Source organism: Anolis carolinensis, chromosome 2 (assembly GCF_035594765.1).
Source record: "Anolis carolinensis isolate JA03-04 chromosome 2, rAnoCar3.1.pri, whole genome shotgun sequence".
In the NCBI taxonomy this organism is placed as follows: Eukaryota; Metazoa; Chordata; class Lepidosauria; order Squamata; family Dactyloidae; genus Anolis; species Anolis carolinensis.
Window position 1 is genome coordinate 38986131 of NC_085842.1, and position 15272 is coordinate 39001402.

Sequence of the window (15272 nt, forward strand, 5' to 3'; positions counted from 1 at the left end):
AGAAGCTGGTAGGAAAAAAAATAACTAATTTGAATTGTGTTGCTGGAGAAGAGTTCCATGGATATTGTAGACTGCTAACAAGACAAATAGATGGTGCTTAGGATAAATCAAGCATGAACTTTTTCTATAAGTCAAGATGACTTAAACCAGTGGTTCTCAACCTGTGGGTCCTAAGATGTTTTGGCCTTCAACTCCCAGAAATCCTTACAGTTGGTAAACTGGCTGGGATTTCTGAGAGTTGTGGGCCAAAACATCTGGAGACCCACAGGTTGAGAACCACTGACTTAAACTGTCATTCCTTGACCATATCGAGAGAAAACATGACTCACAAGAAAAGACAATAATGTGTGGTAAGGTAGAAGGCAGTAGGGAATGAAGAAGACCACATTCTAGATGATGGACTCAATCAAAGAAGCAACACCTCGGAGGCTGCAAAGCCTGAGCAAGACTGTAGATAATAGGGTTACTTGAAAATCTATGATTTATGGCATCACATAAGTCAAAGTAGACTTGGTAGCAGTTAACAATAACAACAAAGTTGTTATTGCTGAAATGTCTGTACAGCACCCTTTCCGGTCATTAATCATGTGTGTGAATGGTTAGAATAGGATATATGTCCAACATGACTGGTGAGAACCAGGTTGAAAACATTGCCTGTGCTGATCCATGTCTGAAGAAAAGTAGGAGGAACTTGCATATGTTAATGAATTGTGAATAATCATATCTGTAAAATCCAAGAATATTTAGTTTGCCATATATGCTACTGTTTTTCAAGTAGCAGTTATGATCAGAAATATAACTGAATACAGAGATCTGGAAATGAGCATTTGGGTTCACTGTAGTCTTTATGTTTAGATCTTGGTTAAAAATACATGCTACAACGCTGTGAAAAGGTTTGTATATTTATTATGATGAATAATTCTTGTGGCATCCACTTTGAAGTGCTTTTAACTCATGGGGGCACATTCATCTAATCTTTACAACTGCAATAAAGTAAGAGAGGAAAAGAAAATCAGAACTGAGAGGTATTTCTCCAGAATTCATCCAGCAGACTTCACAGGTTAGTCAGAGATTTACTCTCAAGTCTCCTGAGTGTCAGTGCAACGTATATATACACTGCTTCATCCTGACCTCAGTTACTCAACAATGGCCCTTTCTACTATTTTTTTAACAGATGCAGATTTATTTCTACAATCCTGATGACTTTGACAGCTTTGGATCAGCTGTCCAAGAGAAAAGAATAATAGGAGCGATGGCTGTCTTTTTTCAGGTAAGCTTCAAAATGACCCTTAGTCCTAAAGTCAAGTCGTGACAAAGCCTCCAACCCATTCTGCTTTTCCTTCCTCTTGTTGTTGTTGCTCATTGAATTGTTTCTAGCTTAATGGACGCATCTGTTTTCTCATTCACACCTGTCCAAATGAAGGATATTTTATATTGTCTGCTGTGTGATTTAAAATGTAAATAAGTATGTTTAGAAACATAATGGAAATCTTTGCATGAATTATTCTGATTTTTATAGCTGCCTGACTGCTGCACAGATTGGAGAACACATTTATCATAGAACTTACCTTGCTGTTGAAGCAGGTTGCTCAGGTTCTCGGAATATTAACGGGTTGGTTTGGCTGGAGGAAAACTTTAAATTCAGATGCAGCTTGCCAGCATATTAATCAATGTCGTCAGTCAGTTTCCCTGTCCTTCTTCCTCCCCTCTCCTTTTTTTCTCCCTATAGTGGTATCTTATTATAAATTGTCATGGTAACTAAATTTCTCAAGGAAACTGGTTTTTCCAAGTCAGTGGATTTATGGAGCCCCTTCTACCGAAATGCTTTTTGCCAGGATACGAATGTTCAGTTAGCTCATTTGCAGGTTCAGCTCACCTGAGAACTCGTGGTACTTTGCAAGGGCCACTGCTTATGATGGCTGACAGGTCAAGTCAAATTGGAGTGGTGTTCAACTCCTTTGTCTCATTATATTGGAGAAATGGTTTTCCTTTTCCGAGTAGAGGATAAATTGAGGTGAAAGTGATGGTCCAGCTGTATTCGAGCAAGCTGCCACAAGTTCATCTTCACATAAGCTATGCCTTTCAGGGTAACAAGTCTCAAAGGAGACTCAGACTTTGGGAGTGGGAGATACCTGCCTTGTCTGTATTTTTGTTTTGGAAAAAACTCCTTATATTTTACACTTTCTTAGCTACTTAATTTGTTAAAATGTATATAAAAACATGTGCAATAGACTTAAAAATACTAACATGACAAAAATTATGTGATTAGAATCTAAAGCTTGAGAGTCTCTTAGATGCAGAGCTTCAACAAGAAATGCAAAAGTGCACATTGAGTCAGCAGCATAGTTCAGCCCTCAAGTGCAGGGTTTTCTGTTTATCTTTCTGTTTTCCACTTTTCCTTCAAATTGCCAGTGTAGGAGATTGAAGGACATGAACTATTTGTCCCCACTAAAGTCCCAGCCAGAAATGAGTCCCTCATTCTAGCAGTGTGTTGGGAAATGAACACCCAACAATCTTGGGGTCCTTTCACACTACATAGGTTTGATTTCAATAGTGTTCTATGGGATCCAGGGATTTGGAATTTAGGGAGAAGTATTTAGAAATTCCAGCAGGGAGGTCTACAAACTCCATGATTGCATTGGATGCAGCGATGAGAATTAAACTACAATAACTGTGTCATATGGAGTCTCCTTCTATGAACTTTTTAAGGCAGAGGCTGCTTGGCCATATCTCAGGAATACTTTGATTCTGTATTCCTGCATGGCAGGAGTTTGGGCTGGATGGCCCTGGTGGTTTCTTATATGAACTCTATATGATTCTATGAACTCCTTTGTTTAAGGCAAGAACTAAACAGCAAAGGCAATGTACCTACATCTTCAGTTGTTAGAAGCTGCAACAGCACAAGATGTAGCAGCATTCTTTTGAAGGAATATGTGAGGGAAAGCTGAATTGGGAATTGTACAATAGTTGCTTTTTTTGGAACCAATGCTCAGTAAAAATAGCTCCTTACCACTTAAATTATGTTGGTACACTTTTATCTCGACTATATAGCTGGGAGAAAAAAAGAAGGCAGGTTCTTTCTGATCATTGTCTGGGGTGAAAAACCCTATTAAAGGGGAAAAACCATGAATAAAATACAAAAAAATAATAATAATAATCTGAGGAACACCTCTCTATGAAGTTCTAGATCATTGAGTATGACTCTGGTCTAGTTCCACTAGGAATAGACCATAGAGTCCCACCGGAGGACCTATATAGACCATATTAATCAAATCTGCAAATATTCAGATCCCCAAAAGCTAAACCCACAAATGTAGAAGGTTGACTGTAGTCTGCTTTCCAGATGACAAGGATGCTGAATCTAACTTCTTTTCTTTGTGGCTCTCCAGCGATGGCTTTCCTCCACTTCTACCAGGATTCATACTGCCACCATTAACACACAACAGGATCTCTTCCCTATAAGACATGCTGCTATTTTTGTCCCCTTGCCTGCTTTCATTAACTGGAAGCAAAACCTAATCAATATTAAAAATTCTGTTTACTGTGACTTTCTGTTAATTTCAACCAGATTCCAGTAAAAATAAACCACTTGACATTAAACAGAGTGTTCTAACAACTAAGAAGATAATGCACTGAATTAATTCGGTCACAGAAACAAGAAAAGGTGAAAACATTGTTTTGTGTGAAGTCTGCACTCATTCGATATGTGTATTTATAATGTAGCCAAAGAGCATGTAGCAGCCAATCTTTTAATGAAGTGAGTTTTTGGAGGCCAAGTACTAAGAAGACGCACTTAGCACTACATGGATAATCTACAAAGGGTCATATTATTTTTCACCATACTATCACCTGATGTTCACATTTTCTTTTCTTTAAAGTAGCGAACATGCTATAAAAGCAGCACTTATTTATTTATTTATTTACAGCATTTATATTCCGCCCTTCTCACCCCAAAGGGGACTCAGGGCGGATCACATTACACATATAGGCAAACATTCAATGCCTTTTTAACACAGAACAAAGACAGACAAACATAGGCTCCGAGCGGGCCTCGAACTCATGACCTCCTGGTCAGAGTGATTCATTGCAGTGATTCATTGCAGTTGCTTAGTGAGGTTCAATTTAACTGATCCTAAGGCACCAGATTTCATCTGATCTTGGAGCAGCCCTGGTTAGTCCTTGGATGGAGGGACTCCAATGAAAACCAGGCACTGTAGGCTGCATTACAGTGGAAGGAATTGGTGAATCCATCTCTGAGTATATCTTGCCTAAGAAAACCCTATGAAATTAATGGGGTCAACCAGAAGTCAACAGATGACTTGAAGGCACATATACAGAAACATACAAGAGCAATAATTAAATATAGTTAGAAATAATTATTTGATGCTGCTTTTTTCAGGGAGTTCTTGTCCCAAAAGTAATTAATTTCCCAAGCGCCCGCTCTCCCTCCCTCCCTCCCTCTCTCTCTCTCTCTCTCTCTCTCTCTCTCTCTCTCTCTCTCTCGCTGTGTGTGTGTGTGTGTGTGTGTGTGTGTGTGTGTGTGTGTGTGTGTAGGTTGTATCCAGTTGTTCACCCCAACTAGAGTAATCCCATTGAATCACTGGGAAGTTCATAATGAGCCTGTATTTAGATCCTGTTGATTAAATACGTTTATTGTAGTTGAGACTAAATGAATTTCCACCACTGTAATTAGAGTGATAGGCTTCTTCTTTTGTTTATTAACCTATTTCTAACCTCAGAGAACCTATGTGTAATTGTTATAAACCATGGTATTATATGTTTATCTCTAAAGTCAATCTTTGTGTGGATAAGGGCAGGGTAAATCAAAGATGCATCCCTTGGGTCTATGATAAGGTAGGATAAAATGTTATAAATAAATTGAAACAGTCTATATAAGGATGGATATAAGGTAAAAGTAAAGGTTTCCCCTTGACATTAAGTCTAGTCACGTCCAACTCTGAGGTATGGTGCTCATCTCCATTTCTAAGCCAAAGTGCAGGCGTTGTCTGTAGATGCCCCCTAGGTTGTGTGACCGACATGACTCCATGAAGTGTTGTTACCTTCCTGCTAAAGCTATACCTATACCTATTGATCTGCTTACATTTGCACGTTTTTGAACTGCTAGGTTGGCAGAAGCTGGGGCTAACAACGGGAGCTCACTGGCTTTCCGGTCAGTAAGTTCTGGAGCTTCGCGGTTTGACCTGCTGCACCATCACGGTCCCACTAAGGATGGATATAGCTGAGGGAAAAATGGGCTGAATTATTTCTCTACATGATAATTTATTTGTAAAAATGAGTCAAGTAGCCTAGTATAAGAGGAACGTGGGGCAGAAAGGAGCTGAGAATTTCTGAGAATTTCATGGCTATATTGTATATTATAGATGGATAAGAAGCCTATTTGGAACTTTCATATTAAGAGATGAAGTTGACCACAAAACATATGGCTGATACGAGGAATGAGTTGCAGTCACCTCCATTACTGGGAATTGTGATCTTGTTGTTCTGTGATCTATTATATGGACAAAAAAATGAATTATTTCTGGATTTATTATAGAAAGGATAATCTTTTATTTAACCATATCATTCCTTGCATTTAAGCTGTCTTTCAGTCTTACTATCAGTCGCTCAGACTCTGACCTGCCTAGCACAGGTCTTCCCCAGCCAACACTTATCTGAATGATGGGGAAGAAATATGACGGGTTTAAACACTTTCTCTTGTGAAATACTCATACAGTGTAATCTCAGCAGATGTGGTAAAGTGGTTATTCTTTTGCAACACCTTAGAAAAACTATACAATTTCACATCACGGTTCTGTTTCATTACCCATTTTAACATTTTTTAAAGGAATACAATGCAGAATAAACTTGGTGTATAATTAAAGTGACTGGTATTGAGAGTTTCAACTAACACAAGGTTTTGAAAGTCAGGCTGAATATCAAAATGTATTTGCCTGAGTTCCTGTAGGCTATTTCTATGCTCCATTTGGTTTCCATTGTGGTTGTAATCTCTGTTGCATATTGCATGCAGCAGCGTCTCACTGAGTGAGAGCTACTGAACCATATCTTGGGAAGACCTCATGAAATAAAAGGTTTCTCCCTATGCTATTATAGGTTGAATGCTTCTCTCTTAACCTTGTTTTATGCAACATTAGAGAAATATTCTTAATATTACTGAGATTTCTCTGTAAGTTCTCACTGGAAAGATCCAAACAAGAAAAGGTTAATACTTTTCTGTAGTTTTTTTTAAGTATGGATGACCACCTCTGAATATTCCTTGCCCAAGAAAACCCTGTGAAATGGATAAGGTTGCCGTAAATCAGCAGGTGATTTCAAAGCTCATACACACACATGCAACTATCATTGAATGTGACGACAGTCTCTTATTAAAATTTTTCCTGGCACACAGCACAACCTCTAATTTAAAAAGAGATATAACTGCTGAACAGAAATAGTGCTAAAGTCATCTTGACCTGTAAAGAGTTAGCACTGAATTCCCCTGGGATGATATCAAACTATTAAACACCCTTTTAATTTTCTTGATAGCGACTTCTCATTTTCATTGTGTGCAGAAAAGGAGGAAGTTGGTTAAGCTGTTCATGAAGCACCAGTACTTCATGGCTGGGCATCCCTTATCCAGAAATCCGAAATAGCCAAAATTGTCCACATGGGTGGCTGAGAGAGTAACACATTGACTTTCTAATACTTTTTATTTCATGCACAATTTTTAATGGGGTATGTATATTAGATGTAGATTAAACATAGGGCACTTCTATACTCACCATTTAATGCAGTTCCAAGGCGGCTTGGCAGTGCAGTGATTAGATGAAGCATCCTTCAATGCATATTAAGGGCTTTGAGTCAGAATGAGCAGAGTTGAGGGATGCACTGAAATTGAGCGCATAATACGCATGAGTGCACCTAAGTGTAAACCACATTGCATGGTAAAACTGATTCAGGGCTGAGCACTTTAGCATTCATGTGCTTTGTGCTGGGAGGAGGTGAAAAAAAAGATTCCTCCATGGCCATGAAGCTGTGGATACTGTGGATGCTGGAAACAGTTAAGAGGCCAGCCTCTGTGGTGTATATAAACAACATCAAGACATCAAACCAGTTCTAGAGGGAATCTGTTGCTCCACATGGTCCACTGCACCGCTTTCCCCAGCACATGGGGGAAAGCATTGTCACCTGGCTTCCCTCGGTTCTTTCCTATGGAACACGGGAAGCCTCCCATGTTTCCAGGGAAATATCCTAGCACACTACCAGGATGCTTCTCTACGGAGCCCTGCCAGAAGTAGCATTACATTGTGTGATGTCGTCCAGAGGGCTCCGCCAAGGAAGCATCCTGGCAGCATGCTAGAACGCTTCCCAATCTCCGTGTGATCAAGTGGTAAGTTGTATTAAAACCAAATACTGAATTAAAACTATCTAAAAGAATTCAAAATAGGTAGGCACAGCTCCCCTTACAAACCAGCCTGGACACTCCGGTCAACGGAAGAGGCCCTGCTCTCGGTCCCACCCCCATCTCAAGTATGGCTGGTGGGAACGAGATAGAGAGCCTTCTCCATGGTCACCCCCCCACCACCACCACCACCACCACCTCTGGAACTCCCTCCCTAAAGAAATAAAGCTGGCCCTCTTCTTTCTCTTCTTCAAAAAACAACTGAAGACCTACTTATGCTCACTAGCATATGGAGAGGAGGAGGATTAGATAATGAGAGATCACTACTGGGCCCCTGGCTGAGAACTATATCGTATTTGAACCTTCCTAGTCCAAAAGGTCCCAGGTTCAAATCCCGGATGCGGAATGAGTGCCCACTGTTAGCCCAAGCTCCTGCCAACCTAGCAGTTCGAAAACATGCAAATGTGAGTAGATCAATAGGTACCGCTCCGGCGGGAACATAACAGCGCTCCATGCAGTCATGCTGGCCACAAGACCTTGGAGGTGTCTATGGACAACGCCAGCTCTTCAGCTTAGAAATGGTGATGAACACCAACCCCCAGAGTCGAACATGACTGGACTTAACGTCAGGGGAAAACGTTTACCTTTACCTAGTCCACGCCAGCCCAGTGACCATCATTTGACTACACAACCAACGCACACTGTTTTGTGAACTCTAGTTGGATGTTGTAAATTAATCTGGATGTCTGTTTGGATTTTATGTCATTATATAATTTCATTTTATTATGTGTAGTTTAATCTATTGATGTTAGGTTTAATTTACTGATCTTAGGCTTTAATTTGATGTTAAACTTATGTTAGGTTTTAATGTTATTTTCATATGCAGGGTTTCTCTGGGATTTTATGTCAGTATTTGTTTTGTTTTATGGAGGCATTGAATGTTTACAGTTATATGTTGGAATCCGTCCTGAGTCCCCTTGGGGAGATAGGACAGAATACAAATAAAGTTCTATTATTACTATTATTATTATTATTATTATTGTTGTTATTATTATTACACAACTGCTATTGTGAGCCCTATTGCTCCTCAGTGAAACTTTGGAATTTTTTCCCTTCATATCCCCCCCCCCCAAAAGTGCTTTCTAGCCCCCTAATAAATCTGTGTTTAATGCATGACTCAAATCAGTGGCTTCCTGGGTCATATTTTTCATCACTATTTGAAACATGCTAATCATATCCACTATTTACTATATTAAGTGGGTGTTAACACTGTACTGCATAATTATTGGTGACTCTTTAAATAATGAAGAACTCTCATTTTTGCTTCACGTAATCATTCATCTTCATATATATATAAGTTTTCTTAACAAGTACACAAGGTTTCAAGGACATAGTTGCCAAGAGCCACTATGCTGGGCTTGAAATGGAGCAAGTGAAAGTTATTTTTACTTTCTTTTCATTTATATTTGGTAATAACAAAGATTATGATGCATTTGGTTCACTGCTAGAAAGATTTATATCCCAATTTCCAGCTTTTAAGAGAGGCTCCGAGGTGGCTTGCTGTTATATATAGTCTGTGCAAGGATTGTTCCCTGGTGTCATAGTGTAAAAGAATAAGATAACAGGTGGTGGGAAAGTCCTGTGTGTGGCATTTTGGAAAGCCTGCTCCTCATCAGAATACACAAAACTGGCACAGTGGATCAAAGTCTGAAAAAGTTGCTTATTGTACTACAGCTCCCAGAATCACTTAGCCACTGTGACGTGAATAGGGGATTCCATAGTCAAAAAATAACTTGTCCAAGCTCTGGAACAGACATATAAGTAGATTGGGTTTCTGTGTTGTTTCAAGAGGAGTGAAATTTAAGGAACACGTTTGGAATTCCAAATGGTAAATTCTTAGGTTATCATTATCAGTTTAGTTACTTATATACCACATTTTTCTAAGGTGTCTTAGAAAAATTAAAACAGATATGGATGAAAGCATGTGTAATGAAAACATAACACGCTATTGTTTTAATGTGATTTATACAGTTAAATCCATTAAAACCCAAAAAGATAAAAATCCCTAGAGTAGCACACTATTAAAAGCTCTTGCAGTAGAAATATTTTAACCTGCCAACTAAAGGACACCAAGGGGGAATCACGTGCATAATCTCTAGGGAGGGAGTTTCAAAGCCTGAGAGAAGATTCGCTTTTGTGTTCCTACCAGTTATAGTTGTGTAGGTGGTAGAAGGAATTTAAAGGCCTTTTATGAAGATTTCAGAGCTCAGGTAGGTGCATTTTGAGTCAGACTCAATCAAAGCTTTATTGTACTACTAGCATATATACCTGACATGGATTGAGTGTTGGAGTGGCCACTGCCCGTCTGCTTTCTGCTTTCTCACGCTCCAAGAAGACCTCACAATGTCTTCATGGCAACACTCTGGTAATGGTGGACAGGTTCTCTTTGTGGCTATTTCTTTCTTTCTACCATTTCCTTCATGTACCTTCCCCATTTTTTTCCATTCTTTTTCTTATATTTTTTCTCTCTCCCTTCCCTCTTTCTTCCTTTCTCTTTTCTTCTTTCTCTTTCTTTCAATTCCCTCCATAATAATAATAATAATAATAATAATAATAATAATAATAATAATAATAATAATAATAATAATAATAATAAAGGTAAAGGTTTCCCCTGACGTTAAGTCCACTCATGTCTGACTCTGGGGGTTGGTGCTCATCTCCATTTCTAAGCCGAAGAGCTGGCGTTGTCCGTAGACACCTCCAAGGTCATGTGGCCAGCATGACTGCATGGAGTGTCGTTACCTTCCCGCCGGAGCGGTACCTATTGATCTACTCACATTGGCATGTTTTCGAACTGCTAGGTTGGCAGGAGCTGGAGCTAACAGCAGCCACTCATGCCGCTCCCGGGGTTTGAACCTGGGACCTTTCGGTCTGCAAGTTCAGCAGCTCAGCGCTTTAACACACTTTGCCATTGGGGCTCAATAATAATAATACTTTATTTGTATTCCGCCCTATCTCCCCGAGGGGACTCAGGGCGGATTCCAGCATACACAAATACAAAGGCAAGCATTCAACTCCTAAAAACAATCATAACACAGATAAAGGTAAAGACTTCCCCTTCTGGCTCTGAGGGGTGGTGCTCATCTCCATTTCTAAGCCAAAGAGCCTGCAGTATTTGTAAACACCTCCTATATCATGTTGATCTCCATTTCTAAGCCAAAGAGCCTGCATTATCTGTAGACACCTCCTAGGTCATGTTCATCTCCTGCTCTGGTGGGTGGTGTTCATCTCCATATCTAAGTTGAAGAACCAGCATTGTCCATAGACACCTCCAAAGTCATGTGGCTGGCAGAACTGCATGGAGCACTGTTTTCTTCCTTCCGAGGTGATATGTATTGATCTATTCACATGTTTTCGAACTGCTAAGTTGGTAGAAGTTGGGGCTAAAAGTGGGAGCTCACCCCATCCCTCAGATTTGAACTGCCAACCTCCTGGCCAGCAAGTTCAGCAACTCAGCAGTTTAACTCATTGAAACTCGGCCCCTCCTTCCTTTTTATCTTCCCTCCCCCTCATACTCATGTCACCTTTCATTTCCCAGTGACATCACAGAGGACCTCGTCATCTAGAAACAGCCTTTGTAGTACAAACAAACAAATATACATGCATACTTTGACTTTTATATATTGGTATAGATAAGTGTTATAACACAGTGCAACCCTAATATCCATGGAGAATGCTTTCTTGAATTTATCAGGAGACCATGGATAATAGTGTACCCTATTGAAATGAATGGCTTCCATTAGAGGTTGCGATCGAATCCTGCTGGAGGATACAGAAAATCCCTAGGAGGTTTTCCCTACAGGAGTAGTTCTCAACCTGTGGGTCCCCAGGTGTTTTGGCCTACAACTCCCAGAAATCCCAGCCAGTTTACCAGCTGTTAGGATTTCTGGGAGTTAAAGGCCAAAACATCTAGGGACCCACAGGTTGAGAACCACTGCCCTACAGGAATTTGCTAGGTCCTCCAGCATGACTTCCAGCAGAAGCATATCATAGAAGTGTCTGGAGGACCTACAGACTTTCTAGAGAGGACCCATTTTATCAGATGCAATTAGATCATACTGCAGTGTCATCCCACAGTACAGGGGTCATACTATGATAATAGTAGTTGCAGTAGTAGCAACAACAAGAATGGCGATTTATAACACTCTTTTTACCAAAGAGTTGAATATATACAATCAAAAACAAAGCATAACACTATGAACACAGTCCATTAGAATTCAGTGTACTGTGAATTAAATTGATTCATACCCATATATACTGTGGATGAAATTTCTCTGCCCAGGCTCTTGATTGTGACTCCTTGTGGGCTGTAATTTTGACATTTTCTTCCACTGTTAGCTTTGCTTAGAAAGGTTGCTTTCTTCAGCTCAGCTGTCAGCACAGCTGACCTGGTGAATGAATAAAATTGCAAGGTTAAATAGAAAGAAAAAGCTGTAAGAATGCAATCTGCCTGTAGATAGTAGGAGTTAACTTACACACTGAGAATGGAGCAACTCTATAAAAACATCTCTGCAAGAGACTTTACTGTTTTATAAAGAATTCTAGCCTACATTCCTTCTATGAAGCTGAAAAGAAAATTTATTTAGTTCCCAGTCATGCACACCTGCAACGAGATGTAAGTACGGTAATATTTATAAAATATTTGATAATGTACAAGTCATTTCTATGACATATTTACAATTCTGCTAAGAGATAATGCTGACTGTTAAAAAAATCAGTCAATATTAATACTATTGAGTATATTTGACTATCAATGTATTTTGAATTATTTTTTTCTTCCACAAGCAGCATCTTCTTTCTGAACATCAGAACGGAGCTTTCCAATCATTTCATGTTGGTGACACACTTTTTAGACATTCATCATTTTGCAACACAGTAATTCAGTTTTATTAGCAAACCACGGTTGAACCAAGCCCTTACAAGAGATATAGACATATAAAATGTAAGAACAAGATATATGGGGGGGGGGGGGGAGGCACAACATATTTCATGAAAACCTTTCATTTGTATTTTTAACATATATAATTTATTGCTTATTTTACACAGACTCAGAAGTTTCTTGTTTGTTTGTGCAACACACCTACACACTGCAGCCAACACACACAGTTTGGAAACACTGCTCTAGAGATCTTCTGCTTGTTGGTACAGTAGAGTCTTGGTTAGCCGACATAAACGGGTGGGCAGAATGTTGGATAAGCGAAATTGTTGGATAATAGGGAGGGCAAGGCCCCCCTTGCTCACACTCGCTCACTCACCGGGCCAAATCCTGATTCTGCCGCCACTGCCACCACCGCCTTTGCCGCTAAGACCCGGACCGGTGATTAGCAAGTGAGAGAGGGCGGATGGCAAAGGCAGCAGCAGAAGCAGGAGTCTGGCCACCTCTTCCAGGCTCCTCTTTCTGCCACCACTGTCGCCTTTGCAGCCTGCCCTCCCTCCCTTTCTCACTCACCAACTGGATTTTAGCAAGGAGGAGGAAGAGGGAAAAAGAGGGCAGGTGAGTGAGTGAGTGAGCAGGGGGGGGGGGGGAGGGCAGGCAAAAGTGACAGTGGTGGCAAAAAGAGAGCCTGGAAGAGGCGGACAGGCTCCTGCTTCTACTGCCATTGTTGCCTTTTCAGCCTGCCTGCCTCCCTCTCTCACTTACCTTCTTTTCCCCTCTCCCTCCTCCTTGCTAAGACCTGTTGGATAATACGGAGTGTCTAATGAGTGGAAGTCGGATAACCAAGATTCTACTGTATTGCTAATGCTTACCTGTAAAGTTCACCTTTATCTAAAGTAAGCTTCCAACATTCCTTTGTTTCTTCCTTTGAAGAAGAATTGCCTTACCCAATATATCCAATAAAAAGTAAAGAACCAGGAATTGAGACCTTGAGTTCAGCTTTCATGCAGTTCAATATAAAGAGTGTCAGATCAGTTTGCATGGTGTATGTGATTCAAGGTTACTTGTTGCAGCCCAGCTAACATTCCAGAGTAGATGTTCACATTATCTTCCCAGGATGGAGGTGAAACTTTCTATCTGAACAACTTTAACCCTCATGTGCTCGGGGAAAGAAACATGCTGGGTGGCAGATTATTTTTCTGGAGGAAAGCTCCTGAAATCAAGGCACACAGTTATTTTCTAAGCTAGTTGAAGGTTATCCCATACTTTTTGGCTTACCTGGGCCACGTTGGAAGAAGAATTGCCTTGGGCTACTCATAAAGTACACTAAATGACAGCTGATGAGGTCAGTGATATCTGCCACTGCAGATAAACAAAAAAGTTGTTGCATACTAATTTATGTGCTGTTTGAAGGGTCTTTTAAAATTATTGAGCAGATCTTCTTGTCAAACTGCTTGCAATTATAATGCAAATTATGGTTAATGCTCCAGTATTTGTAGATGTAATATACTCTGATTATTCCATTCCGTTCCGTTGTTGTCTATAGTGTTTGCACTTGAGAACCGCGCAGTTGAGTCACACACAAAAATCATACAAAAAATGTTTTAAGTAAGGTTGGACAAGCCTGCCTTATTGGAAATGCTTATTCCATATTTTGGATTTTTTTCAGGTTTTGGAATAGCTCAGTATACAAAATGAGTGATCTTTGAGATGAACCCGAAGTCAAAATAAGACATTTATTTATGTTGCATTTTTTTTTCGTGTCAGAAGCAACCGGAGTTGCTTCTGGAGTGAGAGAATTGGCCGTCTGCAAGGACGTTGCCCAGGGGATGCCCGGATGTTTTTTGATGTTTTTACCATCCTTGTGGGAGGCTTCTCTCATGTCCCTGCATGGAGCTGGAGCTGATAGAGGGAGCTCATCCAAACTCTCCCCAGGTGGGATTCGAACCTGGCAGCTTTCAGGTCAGCAACCCAACCTTCAAGTCACTTAGTCCACTACGCCATCTGGGGGCTCCTATTTATGTTGCATACAAAAGTTACACACATAGCCTGAAGATAATTTTATGCACAATATTATTAAATACCGGTATTCCCCCCAAGAAATTAAGTTTATGTACACTGAACTATCAGAAAGCAAAGCTGTCCCTCTCTCAAGTTGGATAATTTGGATTTTGTAGGATTTTGGATTTCATAATTCTGGCTAAGGGATACTCAATTTTTAGGGTTTCCTTCCCTTTCATATATGTCAGTCCAGAGCTAATTAAATAAAGAGCCACTTAATTTTTAAAAATGTTATTAGCATTATTATTACACAAAAATAAGTCAGGAGCAATTTAATAGCTCCTGCTTACTCGCTTCTTACTTTGGAAGTGAAACTCCGCAGTTATGGAATAGCTGATTAACTTGGATCTTCATTTCTGATGATCATGTGAGCAAACATAATCTTATTGAGAAAAGAGAGGAAATTTAATCATGAAATGAAATACATGTATAATCAAGTCCTTGGATTTTCTGACATTGGCTTTTGTTGTTTTTGTGACGATTTCATGACATCTGGGCCAAGATCTAATGGTATATTTCCACGTGCACTACCACCAAAAGTAACAACTGAAGCCTATCTTGCCAAAAGCCTGTTCCAGAAGGCTGCCTAAGATTTCAAATAAATTTTTAAATGCAAACAAGGGACTGTATGAGGAAGGTATAATTGCTGATTGTGGCAGCAGCAGCAGGCAGGTTCCAGTAGAAATTCATAGCTGGATCTTGGCCAGAGTTCATCACAGAATCCCTGTCTGCTTCTAGTGGCATCAAAGAATATGGAAGCTAGCTTTCATGGAAAAATATACAGTATACAGAAATGTTGTATGCATGATGATGTGACACAGAACGATCACTTCATTGGATGCTCATTCCTGTTCTTATCATATGCTTACAGGAACC

The 15272-nt window shown here is 40.0% G+C and overlaps 2 protein-coding genes across 4 annotated transcripts in view; both read left to right on the forward strand.

Annotated features, from left to right (window-relative positions):
• The window catches only part of ptprg (protein tyrosine phosphatase receptor type G), a 746780-nt gene that overhangs the window by 502458 nt on the left and 229050 nt on the right, over positions 1–15272 (forward strand). For all 3 annotated transcript variants that reach the window (XM_062973782.1, XM_062973783.1, XM_062973784.1), the window contains exon 5: positions 1175–1270. In XM_062973782.1, the coding sequence (XP_062829852.1) occupies positions 1175–1270 (96 nt within the window). The remainder of the gene's footprint in view (positions 1–1174; positions 1271–15272) is intronic.
• Positions 1277–15272, forward strand: part of LOC134297096 (uncharacterized) — a 38291-nt gene continuing 24295 nt past the window's right edge. Inside the window, exon 1 of the mRNA XM_062973786.1 lies at positions 1277–12074. The gene's annotated coding sequence lies outside the window, so the exon portion shown is untranslated. The remainder of the gene's footprint in view (positions 12075–15272) is intronic.